The following is a 21,448-nucleotide window of genomic DNA, read 5'->3' as shown; positions in this document are numbered from 1 at the left end:
AAAAGGAAATATGTCAATAATATGTATTTGAGAAAGAAAAGTGAGCAATACAACAGAAGATCTATTACATACACTAAACAGGCGTTAGAAAATATCAAAATAAAGAAACAACAAAAAAAATCTGAAAACCTTGGCAAAATTGTCAATCATCATGGCTTCGAAGAAAAGAGGCGCAATCTCAGAAGTGGGAGTTTTCACTGCGCATTTGAGACCTGGTTGGCCCACCATCGCAGTGAGTTCGATCAAGAACGTATATCTCTCGGAACCTTTGCTGATAAATAGATCACGTCTTGGTTCCCATTCTTGCGCTTTGCTATGAAGAACATGTTGAATGCTGCGAGCAAATCAATAGTTGATTCCACGCTCGTGATGGTGATCCCTGGAAACTCTCTCTGGACTTCATTTGAATCTGCTAACGACCTCCATGTCTGAAAACACACACACAAACCAGAATGTTCCAGAGAACCTGGCGCAGCGTATAAGATTAGATAGGATCAAAGAGGGTTTGTTTAGTCGAAGAATACCCAAACTCTGCTTTCTTCTTGTTCTCGTTGATTCAAAGAATGCCGATAACAAGAGATTAGAGAAACTTTATAAAAGCTCTGTATTAATTCAATGTAAAAGGTCCCTTCGTTACAAAGACGACGACTCTATTAAATAGCTAATCTAAACACCGACTTCATTAGGACTTATCTAAACTATTAATAAAACAAATAACTAGAAGATAAACACCAAAGCCAACGTAAAGAAAGGGGATAAGTTCTATCTCGGTTTAGTAATGAACCGAGCCGTAAACCAGTGAGGATGCGCTGCATCAGAACCAAAACCAACACCAAATCTTCCAAACCCTATCTATAGCAGATTTGGTTTTACATTGGTTTTAAGTTTATCTTGTACAATATGTTATGTTACCTCGAGGAAGGTTCCACGTTCCATGCTACCGTCTTCACCGAAAAGAGCATGAAGTATAATCTTATCGTTGAAGTATCCAAACAGGCTGCTGATTGTTTTTGACAGCTGCTTGTAAGAGCGAGCTTGGAGGCCCAGCAGGCATGTTCTGCAACACGACTATAGGTAGCATTGTACTGGCAGATGTTCCTGGCTGTAAAGGCACAATCTGAAAACAGTAAAGTCACAGGATGTCAGGTTTCAAAATTACAGACCTTAAGTTTCAGACATATGAGTACATTCAGATATGGCTTTACCTGAAGAGGTCCAGCAGTTGCAAGACCGAATGTGTTCTTGTTGAACTGAATCATGAAACCATCAACCACCACCTGCGTGTTGTTCTCGAAGAGCATACTGTAGAACACTTACCCTTCGGGTTAGTTGAGCACTTATCTGCAGACCTTGACCGGTAGCAGCTGGCATGACAATGGGCAACGGAGGACTGCCAACAAATACATCAGATTCAACGAGCTTCATGTACGGAATAGACCAAACGGAACTTAATTTCATCATTCAAGTAGTCACAACTCACCCAGACGAAGCTGTGGGTTCATCAACCGGGACAATTGCTGCATTATCTAATCCCATCAAGTCACTTAGCAGATCGGGCACAGGAGCTGGGACTGCCGGTGCAGGAGCTGGTTGTCTTCCTGCAGGACCGGTAGCTGGAGGGGAAGCTGCACTATCAACAGGATTACCAGATGAGTATCCTGCTTCCTTCAGCAAAGTCCTCGTCCTTTATTTTCTGAACTGTCGTTTTCAAGCGGGTCACAAAAGCCTCTGGCGGTTTGTGGTACAAAAGTATATTATGCTTTATCTTTAAAAAAAATAAAAATTTATATAACTAAAAATATTAACATCTGTATATATACAGTTATTATTACACTAGCTTTGATAGAGTAACACTTTCGTTTCTTCCCTTTCTTTTCCCATTTAATTTTTCCTTCTCATGTTCAGATCTTATATATCTCTCTTTTTTTTTACTCTTAAAATTGGCACTCACACCCAAATTATAATATCGAACCAGAAAGTTTTTGACTCGTAGAATTGCAACGCACTATATGATACTCCCTCCGTTCATAAAAGACGTATGTTCTGGAAAAAAAATTTGTTTCAAAAATATACATTTTTCACTTTTTCAATGTATGAGTTTATGAAAAATTGTAAGTTTCAAAAAAATTAATGGTGTTTATTGAATTTCTATTGGCTAAAAGTTATGAAAAATTGTTATTCACAAAAAACAATGCATATTTAATGAGTTTTCTTAATATATGTGAAAAGTCTAGAATATGCTTCTTTTAAAAACAGATGGAGTAGATATCTCTTCACCGACACTTTCCCGAAAAATCCTATGATAGTATTAGAAAATTAGAAATAATTGGTCAGTGCTCATTCGTCATTGGGCAAATGAGAAAAATTCCAAGACGAAACACTTGAGGGCTGAACTTTCAACGGTAGGCCTATGGATGTGTACAATATTTGGATTATTGTTCCTATATCATATACTTTAGATAGATTAATATTATTGTTCTCATACATCATGATTTGCGGACGAAATTCTAAACGGTAAACTCTGAACTTTAATTTTCAAAAAAAAAAAAAACTCTGAACTTTAAGTAAATTCTAAATTTTTGGGTAAATTATAAACTTTTGGATTAATCATAAACCATTGGATAAATCACCTAAATCATAAACATTGAATCTTAATCACTAAACCCTAAACATCGTCGGGAAAATTCTAAACCCTAGACCCTAAATCATATGGTTTAAGATTTACCTAAAGGTTTAGGATTTAACCAAAAGTTTAGGATTTACCCAAAGATTTATGATTTATTGTTTAGAGTTTAGTGTTTTAGATTTAGAGTTTAGTGTTTTGCGTAAACAATGTTAAAAAAACTTTATTTTTTTGAAGCTATTATAATTTTTCCATATTTTTTTACTTTTTTTTTAAACATAATATGACTTGGCAAATATTTATTATTTAGTTATTTTTTTTCTTAAACTGAATAGGCTCAACCCAAAAAAATCTTAAGAAAAACGTTGATGTTTTTTAAAGCTGTAAAATGCCGATGTCCATGAATAAGAAGTATAAGAGCATCTCCAATGGTAAAATATTCACAATAGTTTTTTAGTGATGAAAAATATTAATACTTTAACAATAGTTTAGTTTTTATTTAATTTTTGTGTTTATAAAAAGATGCTTCAATTAAAGATGCACATGTGTAGTCAAGAGTTTTAACAACGGTTCTCCAAAATCTTACTGCAAAAAACACAATTATTTGCTTTTTGATTTTTAAATTTTTTAATTGGTTTGAACCCCATTAATAACCTACAAGAGAACCAATTGTAGTTTTAAGTGAAATATCTTATAGTTGCTGACTTTTTTATATTTATTGACTTATTAGATTATACTAGGGGCTTTTCCCGGGCTACGTCTGGAGTATTCGTATAAGGTTTAATTAAATTAAAAAATTACAATAACATTTGAATATAAATTGTTATATATACTACAGTCGATTTTAAACTATGAATTGGTAAGAAATTTAAATTTGTTTAAATTTATTAATTGCCTTGTGTCTAAAATATTTCACATAATTTAACTCACAATTTGTTATTAAAGGAAATCATATATAGAATGATCACTAAGATGAGTCAAAGTTAACTAAACCTTGTTATACTTTAAAATACATTTATCTTATTAATTTAGGTTTTGTATAAAACAATTGTAAATTTAAAACCGATTTAAACTTTGTTTTAACTTTAGAATTATTGAGTTGTAATACCATATTGAACAGTTTCATAACAGAAATTAAATTGAATAAAAAATTGATCCAAACTAAAGATAATGTTGTTCTCCAAATCAATTCATGAAAATACATTATAAATAAAAATTATAACAGACCAAACCAGTTTTAAGACAATTTTAAAAATAAACCATCACCGAAACTTTATATTTAAATCATGTAAACTAATAACAACTCTTTAAATTAAGATATTCTGGCCTCATCCCAAAGAGATTAGTCTTTACTTTTATGTTGGTTTCTACCTTTGGTTATTTATTTTAAAGTTATAATCTGGTGTTTTTAAAAAATTTATATATGGTGAGGATTTAGTTTAATATTCACAACTTTTAAATTACTTATGAAGATTGTTGTTGAATGAATATAATTTGAAGAAGTGGTCTAAGTCTAAATCCTTAAACAACTCTCCATGATGTGTTTGAGTCTCCATTTTACACTCTTTTCATCGTAACTGTTACCAATGAAATGTGTTCAAACTTTCAATCATCGTAATTACTACCAATTTTCGTGTTTAATTTTAGACTAACTACATATGTTGTTTTGAGCCCAGTTATTCATCGTACCATGTTATAAAAAGAACATACAAATTATTTGAAAAATGTAATCCATTGGAACAAATTGACAGTGATTAGTTTCCAATATATGGTGTAAGATTAAATACTTTCGACGGCGGGCAAGTCTCACACATTGTCTTCCCAAGTTTTTTTATGTTTTTTTTTTTGCTAAAATTTGGTGCAATTGTCTTTCTAAGTTCTTTATGTATCTTAGCTAATTTATAAGTCAAATAATTTATAAAAGGTTCCCAACTTGGATTTTGATATATAAACTTTATGTGTATATATGGTCTTGAAAATCTTTGGAAACATTTAATCTTTCTATCTTTTTGTGCAAAGATCACTTTATCCCCAAACGATATCTTTTTCTTCTGAGATTCTTCCATAGATCAGCAATAACTCAGGAGAGAGAGAACTAAAAGCTTAAAAATCACGAAACTTAGCGGATATTTATTAGAAACCTAAAATAAAGATTAAAAAAGGCTGCAATGGTTACCATGTGCCCTGGAAAGGCAGCAAGAATTACATCCTCCGGCCATGTATTCAATGGATAGAAACAGCCGAAGCTCAGGGGCACGCGTTGCTAAATTATTTAGACTCCCCGGTCCCATATCATTTAGCGCCGGTAATTAATTTGACAAATACTTTTGAAGATTGAGTATCATCTTCAGAGACTTTGGTTTCACCTTGTTCCTGTATTAAAGAAAGAAATAAATCTCTAGTCTCAAGCTCAAGAATTAATTAGTGAATAAAAGATGAATGGTAAATTTGTCCAAAAAAAAAATTAATGATAACACTTGGCACCATTGTCTCTACATGGAATTTATTGGCAATTGTTTCGGGTTTATCAGTGAACCCATGCAAAAAAAATTAAGTCTTCAACAATCTGGAAATAAACTCTGATTTAAAAAGAAAATGACTAAACAAAAACATTGCTATAGATCTTTTACAACTCCCGAACACAAGAAAAGAGTTTGTTTTTTAAGTTATTACCTCAGAAGCTGGGATCTCTATGTTTACAGATGACCCAGGCTTAACGACAACTTCAGAAACAGCTTCGTTGGAGAATTTGGTATCATCATCTCTTTCGTTACCACCGTACTGAACCGGGATCTCCTCTGCAGGAAAGTACCTTCATCAAGCCACAATGCATTAATGTTATGGTAAAGATTGACTTTTAGAGCATAGTATGGGGTTCTTCTGTGACATTAGCTGGAGGAGTCACAACAAACTTGCTCTTCGTTCTTCGTGTTAAGAATGGAGAGAGGAGAGTGCTGCCAGCTTAGAACCCATTATATCTCTAAGGCACAGGATCGATACATCTCAAGCTAGTTTGTAAAGATCGAGCAGTTTGGATTAGGTTCCTCTTTGTTCCATGAGCTGTGTGTCTTCGTCCAACATCGTCCCCGACTTCTCCTTCTGCACCATTTATTTTATTGAATCATTAAAAAGTGCTTTCCATCTTCAATATGAAAGGGTAATAATATTTTTTTACTTCTTTCTTGTCGACATGAGCGTAGAAGAAGTTGAAGGATATCATAGCTTCTCTAACTTGGTAGTAAATAACAGATTTGGGAAGAGAGTTTCTCGGTGAGTCAAAGAACATGTTTTATAGTGACGTGGATAGCTTTAGAGCGGAGAATATTCTCTTTTTAGTATTGTTAGATTAGAGTTTCCAGAAATTTAATGTGCTAAGCAGAGCAACCACTTTTTTTATTCTAAAAAGTTTAGGATAAAATGAATCACAAACACACACACAGAGGGACAAAACGTATTATCGTTAGTGCCTTTTTGGTATTTTTTTTGTTAAAAAAAATTGTTTATATTCCTGATATCTAATAGGCCAGATTTTTAATACAAATCAATGTAGCAATGTACAAATTTTTTGTGTTACATTTTTTCCTTTTTTTGTTGAAAATATCGATCGGATATTAATATCTACACTAGAGATACAGAGTTTTAGTGGAATTACACAGCAAAATCAGATACTGCCGACAGAAAAGTAAAGCCCGCCGTTAGTATGTAATGGTACTCTCCCATTCATCACTATACCAAACCGGACCCGCCCGTGCGTATTTTTCGGCCGGTAAGAACCGATCCCGACAAATCGGACAAGTCATCTTGCGGCAATCCACAATCCAACGATCCAAGCAATGATCATGAAACACATGTCGACAGTTCGGAAGTTGCCTGATGTTATCATCGGACTCAAAATCAGAGAGACACACCGTGCAGCAGTCTTCAAGATCGGTCTGAATATCCGAGAAACGAACCACCGGGGAAATCTTGTCAGCAAGACTCACCGTCGTGAGGGTTTCGGGTCTGATCGGGTCCGGTCGAAGAATCTCGTGGTCTAGAAATCGAGGTAAACCGATGTAAGGACACAGAACATCGACCAGGTCTCTAAAGAAACCGATGACGTAAAGCGTCTTAAGTACGTATCCTGGAATCTGAAGCTCCTTAAAATCTGTCGGAAGACCCATTGAAGATAGAGTGAGAAAAGAGAAAGCTAGAGATGTGGAACATACATAGACAAGTATAACTGTATATATATAGAATTATAGATCCTAAGATTTTTAGTTATATAAAAATATTTTTTCTAAAAGATAAAGCATAATATAGTTGAAGCCGGCGGCTAAAGATAAGGACTGCAAAATGAAATGGATCAACAATGGCGGTATTATATAAATTTATATAACTATTGACTAGATTGATAGGAATCTTGAGATGGTCTCATAAAAGTAAATGATTCAGCAACTAGTCGAAGAACATGATTGGAATATTAAAACAAGAAACGTTGATGGATCCCTCTTGGTAAACACTAAAACGTAGATTTAAATTTACATGATGTACAAAAAAAATATGCGTTTTAAATATTTGTGATATAATGTTAAAATCAAAATTGATAACAAATGGGGTTGTAGCTCAGATGGTATAGCGCTCGTACTTATTCACATGCGATGAAGTCATTACTCATTATTTGATTCTTTATTCACTTTACATAAGTGATCAATAAATTTTGGTCTAGGAGGGCCTATTGGAAATAAATTTGTGTGGAATCTGAAAATTTTTAAAATTCAAAGAATTTTAATAATTAAGTAGATTTGATGAATTCTTGCCATATGTATTGCATAAATTGTCATTGATTATGATTAAATAGCATGAATTTCCATATATGTTTTTCTTTCCAGATTTATCTTTCAATAAAAATTCTTAACTTTTTTTTATTTCAGGAAATATAGTTATTTGATGTTAAAATAATTTTTTTTATTTTTTGATATTTGAATTTGTCTTGTTTGATTTTTGTTTAAATTTTTATAAGGTCAACCTATGATTTTTTCATGATTCTTGATTATGTTATCTTTAATAATTTTTTTATCTTTAAATTTTTTTTTACAATTATCTTTCACATGACAACAAAAATGTAATACACAACTTTTTGTGTTTGTATAGTTGTGTTTTTTGTTACATAGATTCTAAGAATCTTATGAGTATAGATGATATTTATAAAGTTGAGTGTTATGAGTAAAACTAGAGAGAATTTATGTTTCAATAACAAGAGAGTTTACTAGAATTAAAAAAATCAATAAAAACTAAATTTTTTGAATAACAAATGATTTTATATAAAATTTAAAAGTCCTTAAACCAATAACAAATGATTCTAACAAGATTGTAAGAATACATAAACCAATAACAATAGAATCTCTAAATTTTATAACTCCTTCAAAATTTAACTACCAATAACCTCGTCGTAATGTCTCTACGGCAAACAAACAACACCCAATTAGAACAGTGGAAGCACTGAGAACAAAACAGTCCTTAGAATGGGGATGAGTAAGAAGAAAACATAAATTGGGTAACAAGAAAGATCGTTACCTCACTTTCTTGTAGTACAAGATAGCTTTTTAAACACTAAAAAGGCTAAAACCGCCAACAACATGAGATGAAGCAGAAACGGAACTTAAACGTTATAAGAGACCAATTGCGCACGTACTTATTTGTGCTAGCAACAGAAGTGTTCTCAGAATCTCAGGCTTACTGAAATTAAGATAGCTCATGTTATATTCGGCAGAGCCACATACAACAAGGTGGGGGTCATTGAACCCAACAAGATATATATTTAGTGTAAGTTATTAAAGTCCAATCTATATGTTCCTACTCTAATTTTTTTTTTTGCCCCACACTTTTGTTTAAACCCACTTAAAACACACAGAAAATAATATTGTTTAAAGCCCACTAAATAGAAACACCTAATACCAAAAATCTAAGTGCTTTTTTTACAAAAAAAAAAAAAAAAAAATTCTAAGTGCTTCACCTCATCTCTTTCACGTTACATGACTTTTTTTTTTTTTTTTTAACGTCTGATTAATTATGCTATTACAACGCTGAAAAATATTACATAGACGATTCTGCAGCCAACAATTCTACCACCAAATGAGAATACAAGTCTGACTGCATCAATCTGAACTGCCCCATAAGATCCATGTTCGATGATGCGCCATGCACAATGTTGAAGATCTCTTGTAACTTTTTTTCTTCATAATATGCATAATTTGCGTTTTCTGGGGTTTGAATCCTAGACTTTCGGTTGTAGAAGTATTAATGAACCCTTAGTCAAAACACTGGACCAAGGGGACTTCCACAAAAATAGTACGTTACATGACTTCTTAGTCTTCCAATTTTCATTTTTTTTATCAAACAAACAAAATTCACTCATGAATCATGTCAACTTTTAAAGTACTTGTGTTTCTCTTATTTATGTTTGATATAAACTAATAACATAACTTTTTTTACAGACAAATCAATGGAAAACTTTTTTAAAAAATAACCATTTGACTTCTCCACCGATTCAGAAAGATATTGTGCATTGTTTTGCAGAAAAAGTTGTGAAATCTATTATCAAAAAAATTGCTCATGGTGTTTATTGTCTATTGGTGGATGAATATGCTGATATTTCTCACAAAGAACAAATGGCTGTTGTTTTATGCTTTGTCGATAAGAACGTAACAATCAAAGAAAGATTTATTGGTGTGGTTTATGTAAGAGAAACTTCTTCTTTGACACTTAAGCTAGCTATTGATGGTTTGAAAAATGTAAGGGGCCAAGGTTACAATGGAGCGAGTAATATGAAGGGTGACATGTCTTTGATTTTAAGGGAAACAGTTCAAGCTATTATGTTCATTGCTTTTCTCATCAGTTTCAGTTGGTTATAGAATTGTAGTGGCAGCCGCGAAGAAACATTTTGAAGTTGGTGAATTTTTTGATATGATTTCTAGATTATTGAATGTAGTTTGAGCTTCTTGCAAATGACAAGATATACTTAGAGAAATACCGTAAGGTTACTGAAAAAGGAATTAGCAATGGTGAAATTTTCACTGGAAAAGGGAAGAATCAAGAGTGTTCTCTTGCAAGGCCAGAAAATACTCGTCGGGGTTCTCATCCTAAGACATTAGTTTGCTTGGTCGAGTTGTTTCAATTGTTATTGAGGTGCTTTAGTATATACAAAACAAAGCCCCTAATGAATCAAAGAAACGACAAGCATATGGTCTTATTAAGTCTTTTGTACTTTTGATTTTGTCTTCTATATGAAATTGATGCTCTTTATTTTGGGATTAACGGAAAATTTATCCATAGCTTTGTAACAAAAAGATGAAGACATTCTGAATGATGTTTCATTGGTCAAATCAACTAAGCGAGAACTGCATAAGCTTAGATATGATGCATGGATGGGACTCCCTGATTGTGAGACTTTCTTCATTTTTGTAACAAAAGTGATATTGAAATGATCATGACGGAAGACGATTTTGTTGGTTCAAGGATGCGAAGATAGAAAAGCAACATAACCAATTTACATCATTATAAGATCAGTTGCTTCAATGTTGTTCTGGATCTGCAGCTCCAATAGTTTGATCGTTTTACTGAGGTAAACACCCGACTCCTTATTTGTATGGCTTCTTTAAGTCCTACAAAATCATTCAAGTTGTTTGACAAAGATAAGCTGATAAAATTGGTTGAATTATATCAGACGATTTTAGTTTTTTTTTAGCGTTTTTCTTTTGAGCAGCAGCTTGACATATACATTGATAATATAAGAGAGGATGGCCGATTTAATAACTTGGAAAGTCTTGGAGATCTTTCTCGTTTGATGGTGGAAACACATACGCATCTTGCACATCCTCTAGTTTACAGGCTTTTGAAGTTAGCACTAACTTTACCAGTTGCTACGACAACTGTAAAGAGATGTTTTTCTGCAATGAAGTTTGTGAAGATTGTTTTGCGCAACTCAATTGGAGGCCAATTTTTAAGTGACTGTTTTGTTTGCTTTATTCAAAAAGATTTGTTTACATCAGTTACAAATGAAACAGTGGTAAAAAAGTTCCAAACCATGGCTGAACGTAAAATATGTTTGTAAATTTTTTTCTTAATAATATTTGTAATCTATTTTAATTTAAGAGATTTTTTATTTAATATCATATTTATGCCCCCAACAAAAATATGTTATGCCTCTACCACTGGTCATATTCATTACCAGTTTACCACCTAAATTATACAGAGGCGCTTGGAACCTCACATGTCATGATCTTCTTCCATTGAGGTGGTTATTCTCTCCACGACATAAATGAGACACATGAGAATTTCGCAGGGTGGTTGGGACTCCACACAAATAAAGACAAGACTCAACTATTTCACACTGGGTTGAAGAGAGCCAATAAGGAAACCATTGGTTTTGAGCTAGCCAATAAAAAACCATTTTGATTGCTAATGGTTTCCTTATTGGCTCTCTTCATGTAAAGTATTTGAGCCTATCTTTAATGAGCACGAAACTGAAAGTCTCAGAATACTAAGTTATCATCTTGTTAAAGTCGGTCATGGACCAAGTCTAATGAAACATTTATCACATGCCTCCATTTTTATAGGTTCCATAAAACAAAAGTCTAAATATATATATATATATATATGTATATTTTTGCTAGTGTTTTAAAGTCTATTTTGAGAGGACGAAGCACGTTTCTATGAAATACCATTTTATCAGAGATTGGATCGCTTGTGGTGAGGTGGAGGTGCTGAAGATTCCAACCTCCGGCTGATGTCTTGACAAAGGTTGTGCCGGTTAACAAGTTCAACAGTGCTTTGGAGTTGTCGAAGGTGACTGAAGCCTGAAGATAGCTTTGGCATTGCCACTGTAAAGATTCGAAGTGCAATCACTATGAAGATGTTTGTTGACTCAAGCTGGAGTTTGTTGGATATTATTGGTTCAAAATTGAAAGAAATTAGGAATTAGGAAATATTCCTATTGAATAAAAGAAAGAGATAATATTCTATTGGGGTTAGGAGTTACCCTAAGAGCTTTATATAAGCTCGAAGTCGGATTAGACTTGATAATAATCTTGTAATGTTTTTTCTTCTTCTTACATCATTAAATTAAAAGCTGATTGTTCCTAAGCTCGGTGGTGGGGTCGAATATATAGTGGATTGCCAGAATCTTCTAGCCCAGATGTAAGAGTAGCTTATACAGTAGCTTATATTGAAGCTCTGAACTGGTTAAATTTCTCTGTGTCGAATCTTCTCTTTGTTTATTTGTTACTTGCGTTAAGTTAGAGAGATAGCTATTAACAAACGAACCACACAGAATAATTGTGTGTTGAAGTTGATTGAGGTTTCAACAGTGAGAGATACTTATTATGTCAGATCGATGTTCAATTATTATTGTTAAATAAAGTAAAGAATTAAAAAGAAATCAAAAAGTTGTAATAAAACATTTGAAAATATATTAGTTATGTTTTGTATTTGGGTTTTAATAAGACATGTGATCAGTATTGTTTTGGTTAGTGTTGATTTCTGTTTAAATTTGATATTTCTGATAATTATCTACAATAATTATTAAATACTTTTAAAAGGATTTTTACAATTCATTTTTGTTAATATCATTATTATTTTTACAATTCTCTTTTCAATTAAATAGTTTTTAATATTATATTCATTATAAAAAATAGTAAAAAGGAAATTTTCATTTTTATTAACAAAATAATTTATAATATCATATTTATCATCAAATTCTTATAAAAAGGAAAATTGCTATCACGTTTTCTTTTCTTTTTAAAATTTTTTTTTTGACATGTGGTGCAATTGAAAAACCAAGCTTTATATTATTATATATATATATAAGATTTATTGGTTAATAGATTTTTCCTTTTAACAACATATTGGTTAAGAGATTGAATCTCATCAACGATGCTTTAAAAGACCTAACAGAGTATTAATAACAAAAGGTTTTTCTAAGGCTCAGAAACAAAAAAGTCTGAGGATCTCGGGGCTCTTCTGTCTCTAATCTTGTCTTATTCAAATCCTCAAAAAGAGTGATTCAATGGCGAAGGAACTAGCGGAAAAAGCTAAAGAGGCGTTCTTAGATGACGACTTCGATGTGGCTGCTGACTTATACTCCAAAGCCATTGACTTGGATCCCTCTTGCGCCTCCTTCTTCGCCGATCGTGCTCAAGCCAACATCAAACTCCTTAACTTCACCGGTAATAATCTCTTCCTAACACCGAAAAGCTCCTGTCTTTATGTAATTCGATCTGTTCATAGTGGAACCAAGTTCGATTCGTTTAGTTTTAGGGTTTCCGTGTAATCTTCAATTTTTGGAATTGCTTATTTATTACAAAGACTAGTAACAGCTAATCTAGTTATGGTTTTGGTTTCACAAGTTTTATTGTCTGTGTTCCTTAGCAAAGAACTGAACCACTTGTTAGATTCTTTGATCTAACACTTTTGTCTTTTGTGCGAGCAGAAGCTGTTGCAGATGCCAACAAAGCCATCGAGTTGGAGCCTACTTTGGCCAAAGCTTATCTCAGAAAGGGGTATGATATGATATTGTCATCATCTCTCTGTATTAAGTTTAATGACCACTTTTATGATATATATATATATATATAAAAATTTGTTTGTAACTATAGTCTTATCTTCCCATACTGTTCTGTATTTACATCGTCTCTCTGTATTAACTTTGATGTTTTATCTTCTCATATTATACTTTGTTTGCAGCACTGCTTGTATGAAGCTAGAAGAGTATGCTACTGCTAAAGCAGCTCTTGAGAAGGGCGCTTCCGTTGCACCAAATGAATCCAAGTTTGAGAAGATGATAGATGAATGCAACCTTCTCATTGCAGGTTTTTCACATCAACTCCTTAGCTTAAGAGAACATGTGCTATAAATGATTCTCAACATTTATCATCTGCTGCTAGTTTTGGATTTATAACATAATCATTTAATGTCTTTTCAGAAGAAGAGAAAGATTTGGTTCAGCAGGTGCCACCGACTTTGCCTTCAAGCTCTACAACACCACTAGCAACCGCAGCTGATGCTGCTCCTGTTCCAAGTCCTGCACCACCTGCCAAACCTATGTTCAGGTAGTTTAGTCGTTGGAAGTGGTCTTTCCTATTTTTTTAATTTTCTTGAAACGATGAGTATCTCAAACTCGATGTTTCAACAGGCACGAGTTCTACCAGAAGCCAGAAGAAGTGGTGGTGACAATTTTCGCTAAAGGAATACCAAAGCAGAACGTGAATGTAGAGTTTGGTGACCAGATTGTGAGTATCCTGCCACAAGATGATGCATTACTTTCATCAGATGAATGTATACTGATCTGAGATATCTTTCTTTTTTTTTTTTTTTTTTTTTTTTTTGCAGCTGAGTGTTGTGATTGATGTTGCTGGAGAAGAAGCTTATCATTTCCAGCCAAGATTGTTCGGGAAGGTATATATATATTTGAAAAATTGAATTGTGTGATTTTGTTTTCATTGTCTTACTAAATCATTCTTCATGGATGTTATATAGATAATACCAGAGAAGTGCAGATATGAGGTATTGTCGACCAAAGTTGAGATCCGTCTCGCAAAAGCAGAGATAGTCACTTGGGCCTCCCTTGAATATGGCAAAGGGCAAGCTCTTCTGCCTAAACCCAATGTTGCATCAGGTTTTTTTATTAACCTTTTACACCTTTTTGTTGCAGTTCATTTCAGAAGACACCATCTTCGTGTTTATTTTATTAGTTCTAGCTGTGAAACCTAAAACACCCTATTCTCATGGAACTCTATGTTCATACGCAGCAGTGTCTCAGAGGCCGGTGTACCCATCCTCTAAGCCGGGAAAAGACTGGGACAAGCTGGAAGCTGAAGTGAAGAAACAGGTTCCTCTTTTAGCTCCACAAGCTTGGCTTTACTTTACTTCATACTATTTCTGCTTATCGCTTCTGAATGTGCAGGAGAAGGATGAGAAGCTAGATGGAGATGCAGCTATGAACAAGTTTTTCAGCGACATATACCAGAGTGCAGATGAGGACATGAGGCGAGCCATGAACAAATCATTTGTAAGCTCATCTATCTCTTCTTTTGTCTTAACAACTTATTCTTTGTTCTTTTAACTGACGATATATGGTTTTGGGTTTGACAGGCAGAGTCCAATGGGACAGTGCTGTCTACAAACTGGAAAGAGGTTGGGACAAAGAAAGTGGAGAGCACTCCACCAGATGGCATGGAGCTGAAGAAGTGGGAGTATTGACCATCTTTTTAAATCCTCTGTTCTGTTTCTTTGTCAAAAATTATGACAAATCTTTAAACATAAGTGTCTTTTGGTTTTTGCTTGAATTTGTCTTCTTCATTCTTGCGTTGTGTTATGAGTAAACGTTAAAAGTTTTTTGTTTTGTTCTTTTCCCGAGACTCTTCTTGCATTGTGATCTTAACTGAGAGATATAAACCCAACTTCCTTGAGTTGAAAAATGTTGTGATCATTACAAAACAATCAAACAGAACAAAGAAAAACAACCTAGCAAAACCAAACTGTAGCCTCGATAGCCTACAGCTTAAAAAATCGAACACATCAGCTTCATTCTTGTCTTGATTCCCCCACTGAAACAAAGGTCTTAACCACCTCTTCCTCCCTGCAAAAGAAGTTAACATATCAACCTCATATCTATCTATCTATATTGCCAAAACCGACAAACCATATGGGGAAAGTATTTCACCTTATGTGGTGGGGTTCCTGGCCTAGAAACGTTGTTGAATCCAAGTCTTATCTTCTTCTCAGTTGACTTGATGATTTGAAACGAACACGTCAAGCTATCATCAACACTCATCATTGCACCAGCATTATCAAACTCGCCACAGTAATTGGGTGCAGAGAATATCGTCACAAGTTGTCTATTTGCAAAGAATTCATATCCATCTTCCACAACCTGCAATATCAGTAGCAACAAATTGATTCAGTGAATAACTATGTAAACCGGTTCTTGCATAAGACATCTAAGAGATACACTTTCTAGTGTGGTTCTAGCTTTTACCTGATGAGCTCGGCAAACAAGATCAAGGTCATGAGTTTGAAGGAAGTCAGCCACTATGTCGGCACCAAAAGTATATGAGACACCTCTCTCATTCTCCCCCCAGCCTTTAACTTCTTTTTCAGGATCAGCCCACAACAAATCACAAAGAACACCCTGATCAGGAACATCGATAGGACGAGGAATCCGCCTGATATCATCCAAGCTCTTGAGATCAGGGGAAAGTCCACCGTGCATACAGAGGATCTTGTCGTCAATGAGAGCAGCAACAGGAAGACAGTTGAAGCAGTCGGTGAAACTCTTCCACAGTCTCACGTTGTATTTTCTTTTGCATTCATCGTAGAAACCGTAGACACGGTTGATAGAAGCGGATTCGTGGTTGCCTCTGAGAAGAAAGAAGTTGAGCTTGTATTTGAGCTTGTAGGCAAGGAGAAGGCATATGGTCTCTATGCTCTGCTTACCACGATCGACATAGTCCCCAAGGAACAAGTAGTTCGCAGCAGGAGGGTAGCCACCGTACTCAAACAAACGCAAGAGGTCTGGAAACTGACCGTGAACATCTCCTGCTCATCAACATATAAATTTATAATTGTCAACAATTATGGTAGCAGGAAAGAGGGTTTACTGCAAGCAACTAAGCACACTAGTTCAACAACTATCAAATGAAGCTTCTTCGGAGCTAAGGAAAATGGTTTCTCAGAGACTGAAAAAGTTAAAGGTCACATCTTCAGTACACAAAATCAGCAAAAAAACCATTACTTGAAGTAACAACAACACACCCATACACAAGTATAATCAAGCTAGCAAGAGTGTATCTTTGTTGGGTGATATTATACCGCAAATCTTGATAGGAGCTTCGAGTTCGAGGAGATTAGGCTGGCTGAGAAACACCTCTTTGGAAGCATAGCAGAGCTGCCGTATCTCCACCTCAAGTAGCTTTACCTGCTTCCCCGCCTTCCCGTTATTCGTCTCCAGTAGCCGCCGTATTATGTCGTCCAGTAAGTTCTCGTCCATCTTAGCAACAATCCTAAACCCCTCTTTCTCTCTCACACAGACGAAAACGGATGTATAGTCGCACCGGCGTCTACGGAGAAGATATCAGAGAGAGTTATGTAGGTGAAGAAGACACCGATTCGTAAACCCTAGAACGGCTATTTCATCTTCCTAATATTTCAAAAGAGGAGCGGAGCAGTGGGCCTTACCTGGTTACGGCACGTGCGAAGTTCAAACGCACGTGCGAATCTTTGATTTGTCTGTCTGTTTGACGCATTCTCGGAATTTGGTGATTGGTCCCTATACTTTTTATTTGTTTAATGTATTGACCCATTTTATTTGTACCGATATCTACGTTACAAAAGCTTTTTTATTTTTGGTCAAATTTTTTTTTTGAAAAAGTTTATGAATCTAAGTAGTGACATGTCGAAGAAAAAAAATTGCGGTGAATTCTTTGTTTTTGTAAACTTATACCAAAGGTGTATCCCATTTTTTTCTTTTAAGATCTTTATGGAATAAATTTATTAAAAAATTTCTTTACAATTTTGACGAGGAACCAAATGAACAAAAAATTTATATTTGATATTTTTCAATTTTTCAAATTAAATTAAATTTTATTTTTCATTTTATTCATTTTTTCCATTCTTATAGTTATCACCAATTGAAGCCATTTTTATTATGGGATAATTTGTAAATTACTCCATTAACAGTTTGAAATTTGAAAATTACACCTTCTATTTTATTTTTTGAAAACTACACTTTCTTAAATATGAATTGACATTTTTACCCAGATTCATATTTCAATAATTGAGATATAAATTTCAAATTAATAAGAATAATATTATTATAATTATTTATGTTTAAGATAAATTTGTGTGTTTACATAAATATGTTATTTAACTATTTAAAATTTTACAATAACAAGAATAATGTAAAATAAACAAATTATGAATTTTTTGACTTTATAATGAAGTTTATATAAATTTTATTTCATGGATGGGTGAGTTAGACATCTCTGTTACTCGTGAGTAGCATTTTAATTCTTTTTTTTCATTAGTTTAGTAAAATGGATATGGTCAAAAGGTCAAGCACCTACCAAGTAGCAACTCGCAAGCGAGTGTTAATCGTTAAGTGTACTCTTGTTTTGATTTTACTTTGATTTTACTGAACAGGTGGCTTATATGGCTTTGGTGGGATCATTTCCATTTAACTCATGCATGTCTAGATTTCTCTCTGGTATTAGGACGGCTGTTCTTGCTGTGTTTTTAGTATTTTGAAAACATACGAATACATGTACATTAGGAATGTATGAAACCAATAGAGTTTAAGTCAGTTGGTATCAATCAGATATGAGTTTGGAACCAGAACGAGCGTTTACAGATTTTGTGCTATACAGTTTCATGACACTTACGAACTTGAACAGAATTGGAGTTCTTCAAAGGCGTAGAACATCCATCTCCAGAACTCAGCCAAATCACACCTCAAAAATAGAACTATTGTCAAAGTAAAATAGTAGCAGAATTAGAAACAAAAATCTGATTCATGAATCAACAAACCTCTTAATGAGATAAGACAAAAAATCTGTGAAACTAGAAAAAAAAAAATCAGAAAGGGAGGATACTGAGAATGAGACAAGACGTCATCTTGAGTTCTTATTTTTATTTTTTCCAAACAATAAAAAGTTTAAGGTATATTAAACAGATATTGTCTAGATACTCTAAAGATTTTTAAGAAATTTTTTTTTTTGTAAAACTGCTACTTAAAATATAAAATAAATTAAGAATTGATAAATATTAAGATTGGATAATTTGGTAAATTTTTATATACATAAGTGTATTTTTTCAAAAACTTAAACAATAGTGTAGTTTTCAAATTATAATCTTATCTGAATGTATTTCTCCAAATTTTCCCTTTTATTATTAGGTGATTAAATGATACAACTATTAAAACTTGAGCAACCAAATTAAATTGGTGGCATCTAACTGGATATTCTTCCCAGTGATTCTCTCCATCCTTCTTCAATAATTCGATGCCTCCAAATCCCATTACAAAACCTCAACTCTATCCTTTTCAGAAACCTATCTCAAAACTCAGTTAATTCCTTTATTCAAAACTTTTGTCATCACAACCTTTTCTTCTCTAGTATCAGTCTACTGCGTTAATCAATTCTCGGATTCACATGTTTGCATTCAAATCTTTTACTCCTCGCTAATCAAAATATTTCTGTTAGGAAATCGTTCTCCTCCTCTTCTCAACAACTTCTTTGCTATTACATTTCTGGTTCGTCTTCAAAATAGAAGGTAAATTACACAATCTCGAGATTTCTATCAATATCTGTTAGATACCGGTTTACTTACGGCCATGCTTCCGGTTCTGGGTTTAAATCATCTTGCTTCTTTGGACTTATGAGATATAATTATAACTGGACCTCATCGTATTGGGCCTATATTCTCAGTTTGGCGTATATTCTTACATAACCATAACACATCGCTTTCAAATTTATTATTATTTTTTTAATGCATCTATAGTTTCAGTTTAGCGTGTGATTTATGATTATTTATGTTGAACATGGATATAATTTGGTAAAAGATCTATGGCATAATATAACAAAACGTTATATATATATTCTTATAGGATGGTTGCAAATTTTTTTTTTTTTTGAACACAGGTTGCAAATTCTTTTATACTGATAACTAGGTGATGCTTGCGCGGAGTGAATAGACTAAAATATCGAAATTATATTGTTATATTTTAGTTGTCCAGAAAAAAATATTGTTATATTTTATTAAAATTATATTGGTTCTGGAGTACATAAAAATTGTAGAAGAATAAAAATAAATTAAAGTAAATAATATGAGGTTAAAAAAAGTAAATAATGTAAATTTTATAATTTAGTGGACTGGTTAGGATTCAAAATTGTAAAAGAGACCAATTATTAAATTTTAATATCCATTATGAGTCAAAATACACGATTTGGGTTAACTCTTAGTCACTTGAGATATCCATATTTTGTGAACTAAACTCAATCACAATACCTAAGAAGATTAGAAGCTGAATCGAGTGACTCAAGTCTCGGGAAATTCGAACCGATAGATTGTAAATTGACAAAGGCCCTATCAACAAATCTCCATATTTAAAAGAAGTCCATATTAAATGATATTTGACTTCAAACTTAACCAGAAATAATTAAGTAAATTTCCAAATTTAATGTTTATCACCATTTATGTTAATTTCGTAATAAAAAAAAATTGTTGCAAAAGTTAAGGGATTCAAAGAAATTTATTATGTCATTCCTTTTTGATTTTATTTTGCAATCACTGAAGATTAGGTTTAACTTTTTTATATACATCGTTTTGATTTTACAATATAATTGAGTTTATATTGTCCCATGAATGTCACATATCCCATAAAATACATAAAATAATTAATCAAAAATAATTGTTGATTTTGATTAGATAACGAAATTGGTAAGCAAAGTATATCATTGTGTTGGAAAAATAATGCAGTTCCCTTAAGTGTACGAGTAACCAACCTTTACTTCATATAAGACATTAGCTGTATAATTCAAAATTTCATCATAAACTTAAATTACCAACCAACCGTTGATGCCGCAAAATAATTGATGGAAAGAAAATCAATTACTTTTAATTCTGAATATTCTAAATTTGAAGCCACGAAAATATTTAAGTTTAATCAAAATGAAAATAAACATGTTATACCAAATAAATAATATAACTCAAATGAAAATAAACATGTTATACCCAAACATAATTCACAGTAGGTTTAACCAAGTATAGTAAATATTTTCTATATGTTTAACAAAAAACAATATAACTGATGCGACCATCTCTAAAAGTATATCAATTAGTATATTTATTCATGACCAATAATAATAGTATATCAATTAGTATATTTATTATGTTATAAGAGAAAAACATGTAAAATATATAATGTGTAGATATATGTATACTAAATGATATATGTATAACACATAGATATATAAAATATATAATGTCACTACATTACATATATTATTGTCCTGAACAAAAACAAATGTCATTTATCAAGTCTTACGAAAGAACATGAAATTGAATATAAATCAAAAGAATTAAATATGAAAAACTTTCAATTTGACATATATATCAAAAACTACTTCAACGTCAAATTATAGTGCCAATAGTTCTGAACAATCGACTTACTTTTGAAAAGTAAATCATGAATTTTATTTATTTATAATGAAATCATTGCTAAGATTACAGAAATTATTTATTCTTGAACATTGGTAAGAGTATATCATATAAAAAGGTACCAAAAAGTTATACAGCCAAACAAATGACGTTACAGTCCGTTTATGTATAAAATTAATTTGGTTAACTAAAGTTAATATATTTATTCGTTTGATTATCATTCCACAAGTCTCGTAATATATTATAAGAGAAGTCTTGTAACAAATATGTTTAATGACATTTTGTTGTAAATATTCTAGTAAACTATGACTATTTTAATAAATGGATTGAAAAAGGCTATGAAATTACCACATCAGTAATTGGTATTTCTGTTAATAACACATCAAGTAAAAAGTTAGTTATTAAAATTGCTCTTCAAAATAATAAGAAAGGATTATTCATGGTAAAATTATTGATGTAATAGACGGTTCCTACTTCCTAATGAATACTATCATTTATTGACAAAGATACTATAATGTCATTGTCTCTTGACGCAGACCAAAAAGCATGATTCACCTAAAGGAATGGCTTTTATTGTACCAAGTGTCATAAGGCTGGTGGTTTAACGGAATAATGGTCCATGCGCGCGACACC

General features: G+C 32.8%; 3 protein-coding genes across 7 annotated transcripts; 1 reads left to right on the top strand and 2 right to left on the bottom strand.

The window, feature by feature from the left end:
* Positions 1–7,006, bottom strand: LOC106385583 (E3 ubiquitin-protein ligase RHA1B-like). Of its 4 annotated transcripts, none has more exons than XM_048750964.1 (4): positions 1,481–7,006; positions 1,206–1,390; positions 525–1,117; positions 1–428 (listed from the first exon to the last, which is right to left on the bottom strand). In XM_048750964.1, the coding sequence occupies exon 1, from the start codon at positions 6,784–6,786 to the stop codon at positions 6,319–6,321; it is 468 nt and encodes a 155-aa protein (XP_048606921.1). In that variant the 5' UTR covers positions 6,787–7,006; the 3' UTR covers positions 1–428; positions 525–1,117; positions 1,206–1,390; positions 1,481–6,318. The 4 variants fall into 4 exon arrangements, with proteins under 4 accessions (XP_048606921.1, XP_048606922.1, XP_048606923.1 ...); XM_048750965.1 differs by having other exon boundaries at positions 1–466; positions 913–1,117; XM_048750966.1 differs by having other exon boundaries at positions 913–1,117.
* A 5,497-nt stretch (positions 7,007–12,503) lies between these two features.
* Positions 12,504–15,009, top strand: LOC106366226 (protein SGT1 homolog B). Of its 2 annotated transcripts, none has more exons than XM_013805807.3 (10): positions 12,504–12,828; positions 13,092–13,161; positions 13,346–13,470; positions 13,584–13,710; positions 13,794–13,890; positions 13,991–14,056; positions 14,138–14,276; positions 14,410–14,489; positions 14,565–14,669; positions 14,753–15,009. In XM_013805807.3, exons 1-10 carry the CDS (start codon positions 12,669–12,671, stop codon positions 14,858–14,860), a joined length of 1,077 nt encoding a protein of 358 aa, XP_013661261.2. In that variant the 5' UTR covers positions 12,504–12,668; the 3' UTR covers positions 14,861–15,009. The 2 variants fall into 2 exon arrangements, with proteins under 2 accessions (XP_013661261.2, XP_013661262.2); XM_013805808.3 differs by having other exon boundaries at positions 12,538–12,828; positions 14,413–14,489.
* A 36-nt stretch (positions 15,010–15,045) lies between these two features.
* Positions 15,046–16,803, bottom strand: LOC106366228 (serine/threonine-protein phosphatase PP1 isozyme 6-like). The gene is made up of 4 exons (XM_048750963.1): positions 16,472–16,803; positions 15,639–16,198; positions 15,324–15,533; positions 15,046–15,239 (listed from the first exon to the last, which is right to left on the bottom strand). Exons 1-4 carry the CDS (start codon positions 16,647–16,649, stop codon positions 15,222–15,224), a joined length of 966 nt encoding a protein of 321 aa, XP_048606920.1. The 5' UTR covers positions 16,650–16,803; the 3' UTR covers positions 15,046–15,221.
* Between the last annotated feature and the right edge of the window lie 4,645 nt (positions 16,804–21,448).

The sequence above is a fragment of the Brassica napus genome, chromosome C3 (genome assembly GCF_020379485.1).
Source record: "Brassica napus cultivar Da-Ae chromosome C3, Da-Ae, whole genome shotgun sequence".
In the NCBI taxonomy this organism is placed as follows: domain Eukaryota; kingdom Viridiplantae; phylum Streptophyta; class Magnoliopsida; order Brassicales; family Brassicaceae; genus Brassica; species Brassica napus.
Note: the sequence above shows the minus strand (reverse complement) of the source record. Positions and strands in the feature narration are given on the sequence as shown.

What these genes read in the sequence shown, in the direction of transcription:
- LOC106366228 (XM_048750963.1), bottom strand. Translation starts at nt 16,649, where the DNA reads ATGGACGAGAACTTACTGGACGACATAATACGGCGGCTACTGGAGACG. An exon ending in AGCTCCTATCAAGATTTGCG is followed by an intron (nt 16,199 to 16,471) that starts GTATAATATCAC and finishes GTTGATGAGCAG; the next exon opens with GAGATGTTCACGGTCAGTTT. An exon ending in TTGTTTGCCGAGCTCATCAG is followed by an intron (nt 15,534 to 15,638) that starts GTAAAAGCTAGA and finishes CTGATATTGCAG; the next exon opens with GTTGTGGAAGATGGATATGA.
- LOC106366226 (XM_013805807.3), top strand. Translation starts at nt 12,669, where the DNA reads ATGGCGAAGGAACTAGCGGAAAAAGCTAAAGAGGCGTTCTTAGATGAC. An exon ending in TAGAGTTTGGTGACCAGATT is followed by an intron (nt 13,891 to 13,990) that starts GTGAGTATCCTG and finishes TTTTTTTTGCAG; the next exon opens with CTGAGTGTTGTGATTGATGT. An exon ending in AGCCAAGATTGTTCGGGAAG is followed by an intron (nt 14,057 to 14,137) that starts GTATATATATAT and finishes GATGTTATATAG; the next exon opens with ATAATACCAGAGAAGTGCAG.
- LOC106385583 (XM_013825493.3), bottom strand. Translation starts at nt 6,786, where the DNA reads ATGGGTCTTCCGACAGATTTTAAGGAGCTTCAGATTCCAGGATACGTA.